The sequence below is a fragment of the Takifugu rubripes genome, chromosome 9 (genome assembly GCF_901000725.2).
Source record: "Takifugu rubripes chromosome 9, fTakRub1.2, whole genome shotgun sequence".
Taxonomy (NCBI): domain Eukaryota; kingdom Metazoa; phylum Chordata; class Actinopteri; order Tetraodontiformes; family Tetraodontidae; genus Takifugu; species Takifugu rubripes.
Genome location: NC_042293.1, coordinates 6022201 through 6028124, shown reverse-complemented (window position 1 = coordinate 6028124; position 5924 = coordinate 6022201). Strand labels below are relative to the sequence as shown.

General features: G+C 42.3%; 1 protein-coding gene across 2 annotated transcripts; it reads right to left on the bottom strand.

Annotated features, from left to right (window-relative positions):
* Positions 1-209: 209 nt before the first annotated feature.
* Positions 210-5909, bottom strand: scamp2 (secretory carrier membrane protein 2). Of its 2 annotated transcripts, XM_003967248.3 has the most exons (10): positions 5864-5909; positions 5424-5598; positions 3360-3428; positions 3191-3277; positions 2993-3104; positions 2776-2904; positions 2409-2568; positions 2151-2252; positions 1217-1334; positions 210-1001 (listed from the first exon to the last, which is right to left on the bottom strand). In XM_003967248.3, exons 2-10 carry the CDS (start codon positions 5478-5480, stop codon positions 864-866), a joined length of 972 nt encoding a protein of 323 aa, XP_003967297.1. In that variant the 5' UTR covers positions 5481-5598; positions 5864-5909; the 3' UTR covers positions 210-863. The 2 variants fall into 2 exon arrangements, with proteins under 2 accessions (XP_003967297.1, XP_029698185.1); XM_029842325.1 differs by lacking the exon at positions 5864-5909 and having other exon boundaries at positions 213-1001; positions 5424-5811.
* Between the last annotated feature and the right edge of the window lie 15 nt (positions 5910-5924).

The window sequence follows — 5924 nt, the reverse complement described above, 5'->3', positions numbered from 1 at the left end:
TCCTGATGAAGGTTCTTCCTGCTACTGGTGTTTGTTGGAGGTCAGGCCCTGATAGTTTGATTTTAGCAGACACTATATAAATAAAGATTGATTGATCGATCGATTGATTAATTAATTAGCAACACTTTAATAGCAAACCTGTAGCTAAAAGTTTTGTGAATGAACCTAATGTAAACTAGCCTCATTTCTGATAATTGAAACAGTAAAAACAGTTGAGTGGTCTACATTTATTCTGTCAGGTTACAGATGTGAGATTAACTTTTGAAATCAGAAAAATATTCCATAAAACCAAAGTCCTACAAACAAATAGAAAAATGTACATCAGAGCAAATAATTTAGACTATGATGAGGACAAAGTTTGGTCAGTGATGATTAAAGATGAACACATGACAGAGGATTAAAGCAAAGTTCTGATTTCAGGTCAGATTCAGAAAATTTTCATCAGTTTATCTTCTGTGTTTACAGACATGAAATCAGGATTTTCATCCATATTTTATATTTTGCATGATTGAGTTTTTCTTTATTTACTCACTGAGCAGAAACAAAAAGCTTCAGAGGAAATGTTAATGAGACACTACACAGAAAATACTTCATTTCATTCAGGTAAGTGTGCTTACACACACACACACACACACACACACACGCACACACGCACACACACACACACAAATAGAGGAAGTATACAAAAACAAACAAAAGTGCACACTAAATAGGAAAGCTACACACTCAAATATCCTGCACTCAACCCACAATGCACCATGTTGACATTAGCATGATGTTAGCATGTGCACAGCGCTAGAGGCTAACCTCGCTGATTCCTGTCGTTCGAAGGCGCCGACCTCCAGCGGTCTCCTCAGCTCCTCTCAGTTGTTCCTCTGCAGGGCTCCCTGGGCAGCAGACGAGGCTGCAGTTTGGAAGGTTTTACTGGTGAAAACACCCTGAGAAAATTCCTGCTGAGCCTTGTGGAAACTGGCACCAGTCCGGCGGTACAAACCGTGAACCTGGATACAGAAGAGGATGGCTCAGCGGCTCTTTGTGTAGAATCAGATGAGCTGAAACTAACTGAAGGAAGCTCACGCTAATGTTAAAATCATTAATGATGTGGAAGAAAAAGCTCAGTTGGTTCTCAGTTGACTTCACATTAAAAGGTCAAGATACTCAGATTCATAACTCAAAGGTAAATCAGTAAAAGCTGCTGTTCCTGCAACGTTCTTACCATTTTGAGCAGGACAACTGACAGCGAGGCGCAGAAGGTAAAGAGGATCGCCACGATGATCATGATGGCACCCACAGCTTTGTCTGTTCTGAGACTAGAGAGCGCCGTCACCCAACCACTGCGAGAGACACACACGCACACACATCTGTATAGAGCAGCACCACAGTCCACAGGAATTGGCTGTACTGCAGTGCTGTAGTACAGTAGCTTTAATACACTTTCACTTTAATACTGTAGCACTATGATGAAAGCAGCATCAACATTTAGAGGTATTGTCAATTCTTATAATCAATAAAAAAATATCTGACATATCAAAATGAATAAAGTCACATAAACATAAAAAAAATTTGCACTTCTGGTTAGATGCTAAACTGCATTTTGTTGCTCTGTACCTGTACATGTGCAATAACAATAAAGTTGAATCTAATCTAATCTAATAAACACCTGAAGTCTAACTTGGAAGCTAACGCTAGCTACTGTTAGCTAGAACTGGTCAGTAAATCAGAAACAACCCAGACGATTTTATGCAAAAAAAACAAATCATCTTCATCCTAAAATAATCTATATGAAGACAAACATTCTTCAGTTCTTTAGATTATTGGTTTATTATCAGTTTTTCATGTTTCCTTGTAGATTCTTAATGGTTTCATTTGCAGTGAACGACTGTAACAAAATAAAGGTAAAGGAGAAAGCAGCAGAAACAGGAAGCAGCAGAAACTTACAGAGACAGCAGCAGACAGAGAGGCAGCAGGAAGCTGAGAGACCAGAGCAGCTGAAAGAGTCAGGGACTCATGGAGGAATCATCTCTCCCCAGGAAATCTGCTCAAATACATCAAACTGGCTAGAAATTGAGGCATTTTCGCCATCATGAGGTTGAGGAAGACGTGTGCTGCATGAACGAGGAGAAAATTGGTCACAAATCACAAACACTCACCTGTTCCCCCAGCTGGGGATGCCGACAGCCTGGATGATGAAGATCACCACTTGGCAAAAAAACACAAAGAAGAAGAAAAAGAAGCTGACGGAGCTGTCGGTCCTAAAAAAGAAGAAAGAAGCACAGTTCTTTTTGGGTGGGACTTCAACTCTCAATGTGTCATTACTGACTCTCTGGACTAGTAATGACCATCATCATCACCACCACCATCATCATAGCATGCCCACAGTTTTTTCCCCAACAATGAAGCATACTCACTTGAAGGCCTTATAGATGGGTCGGTACCAGCAGAGGAAGGAACAGGGCGTGAAGAGGATGAACCAGAGGATGGAGAGACCAAAGTCGATACCTTCACTGGAGTCCCGGATGAAGAAGGCGAGGCAGGCAAGGACGTTGAGGAACAGAGTCACACAGTTCACTGAAGAACACAGAACAGTCACAGTTGGCAACAACGTGAAATGGAGGGGCTCTAACTGTCTGTCACCACCTCCTCCAGCTTTCAACTCTTGTTCAGATAAACACGTGAACAGGTTCAAATATCTGTGAACAAACAGCAGCAGTTCTCCTGCGGACCTGCTGGGCTCAGCCCACCAGTTGGCAGGCTGGTCAGGCCAGAGGTACTCACACATCCACAGGTAGTACATCATCTTACAGACCCTTTGGTACTCTGAGGGGATCTCCTCTGAGAAGTCCTGGTAGAAACATGGTTTGATGGGGAAGTTCTTGGGCAGAGGAGGCCAGTTGTTCACTTTACCTGCCAGGACAAAAAACAGAACTTCCTGCTTTAAAAGAACGTGTTGATGAACCACCACTGCTGCAGCGTTACTGCTGTTTGTGCCGACCTGAGGCTCCTCTGCTCTGCAGTTCTTGCTCCCTGCGATCCAGCGCTGCAGCCTTCCTCTCCAGCTCCTCCTGCTGCTTCAGCAAGTTGGCCTGAGCAGCAGCAGCTGTGGCCTGAAACAGGATCAGGAAGCTGCCAGTTTACATCCACGATGCCCTCTAAATTTACAGCTTATCCAGATCCAACATTGCTGCCTCACCTGTGGGCCTGGCTCAGTGGACGGCTGCAACACCGCCGGCTGGTATGGAGAGCTGGAGGTTGCTGCACTGTGAGTGGCCAGACCGTCCTGGGATGGTTTCAAGGAGAACATGAGAATGTGATGAGGATGAGGTTGAAACGTAACACAGAAAATAAGAGGAGGATGTTACTGTTTGGAATGGGTTGTACTGGTCCACTGGTTCTATGCTGGAGCTGGTCACCTGGGTGACTGAGGGGTCCTGAAAGAGCAGACGATCTTAACATTTTTCATGTTCTGGTACAGAATAAACCACAGAGATACTTCAGAGCAACGTTAGATTGTTCCTGTGTGATTTTAGAAGATGTTTTAGTTCATTTCTGTGTCTCCATCTCCATCAAGCAGCAGCAGAAGCAAACATTTCTCAGTATGTACTGGACTCAAATCCATCATCTCGCACCACCAATCACCAGTGACCACTGCTTCAGACCCCTTCTGAGAGCCTCCTCCAAACACCTTGACTCAGCTGAGCATTATCACCTGCAGGACTCAGACGTGAATTTTGGCCCAATGTTAAAGTTTAAAGCCATCAGACCTGGGGAGATCTTTCCTGGAGGGTCTGGAGGATTTTCCAGAGTGTTCTGAAGATCAAAGCTGGAAATGTGTGCAGCCTTCATTGTATGAAAAAACCTTCGAGGGCAACAGATTGGAACTTCCTGAAGAGTCTGATGTTACTACAATGACTGGATCAAGTCAACTCTGATGGTCACACTGATCACACACTCACCGATCAAACACACACATCCATTATACACACATGTGCTGAGGCCATCAGAGTTAATGGTTTTACTATCCTTACCTTTTAATCTTATGTCTAACTAACCAACAGACATATTTTTGGGGGATCATCAGTCTAGGTCTTAGAGGAGAATAACCTGAAGTAGGCAAAACACCACTAAACAAATAACAACAACTGATATTTACAATATTTTAAGTTGCTTTTTTGTGTCTGCATATCCTGAGGTTGAAGAACAAACTGGTCTGATGATCAGCAAGAAGAGCTGAGAGGCTGTTCATGAAGCTCCTGTTGTTTCAACTGAAGTTCTCAGAACCAGAAGCTTTTTTAGACTTTAGACACTTTGTCAATTCACTCCATGTTTTGAACATACAGATGAACTGAAATACCGTTTCTCTTCTCTCTAGCTTATCGTGTTGTAAAAACCAAAGTAAAATTAAAAATGAATAGAATAACATAAAATAACAATATAAGTGAGGCAAAAAAGGAGGTCAAATAAGGTGCCAAAGACATGAATGTGCATATATTGCAATACAATGAAGTGAGGTAGGTAGGTAGGCTCTCTGACCTGTTGAGTTCACCAACCAGCAAACAGGCATCGCAACACTATCACACATCACTGACTCGCACCTGAGACGACTACTGACTTTGCGTGCACACTGTGACCTCATTTAATTCAAATATTTTATTCACCTTTTGTCTATATAATCTCTTAGTTGAGAAGGTTTTCAAGGACATAGTAAATATTTAAAAGAATCTGTGACATTTCACCAGTTCCTCTCATCAGAATCGCCCTGAGTTTACATTCTTGCAAATTTCCCCTGGTTGACACTTTGATCATGATGCTCCATAATCTTCTCTGTTTCATGGCAGAAGTATAAAACTATTTAAAATGCAGTTTTCTTCCAAATGTGCAACAGGTTTTCTACAGCAAAGCTGGAAAGTGGAAACCTACTAAGACGAAAAAGAATACAAAAGACTGTAAAAAAGTCTTTGGACAAACGAAAACTCTTCAGAATATTAACACCTCCGGGCTTCGACCTGTCACTAATTCATACAGCAAACAAGCAACCTGAGCGGAAGTGCGTTTGCACTCTGCCGAGAATCTGACTAAAGTATTCTCAGTATGGAATATGCATACACTCGGGGATTTAAAAGTAATATCAATTCAAGTCCAGTTAAATAATGTGATATAAGCTGCACTTATGTTTGTAACGTGGCTATTTCAAACTGACAAAAGTTTGACTTCCTGTAGCAGGCCAAGCGAATGACCCCGCTTGCTTTTCGAGCTAAGATGTCTGATTGGTTGCTCCTTTGACACTCATGCGATCACCAGCCAATGGTAGGCAAAATGTCGGCGGTAAGGCCCTCCTCAACACACACCCGACAAGTTTTCTGCGTTAGCTATTTTACGCTGTCAGAGGCCGTTAGCCCAGTGTAAACACAACATAAGCCACTTACGCTGAAGGGGTTCTCGTTGGCGGGCTCCGCAAATGGGTTGTCGTCGATCGCGGACATTTTGAATAAACTGCGTTGTTCTGTCCTCTGTAGATGATAGTCGACTGTTTGACTCCCTTCAGTTACTTCCTAGAATGAAAACGGACTGCGCATGCGTACTCACACCCCCGTGCTCCACCTATCGTTTTGAAACGTTACAATATTGTAATGAAATTCTTCTCGATTGTACAAAGCATTGAAATAAAGATTACAATTTTAAAGTGGTGAGTTTAAATATTTAGCTCTAATAGTGTGATAGTTTGGGCATTTCTCTTTATGGTTGCCACACCAGACGGTGGATCGAGTATCTGTGGCAGGTGATGCCGACAATTTACGTTGAATCATTTCCTACATCCTAAATTTAAATGCATTGCTTTCTTTTCACAAAACAATAATTACTTAACCAATGCCGCGTTGTTGCGTTTTCAAAAACCTTAAAAAGTTTTAATCCAAATTTACAACACC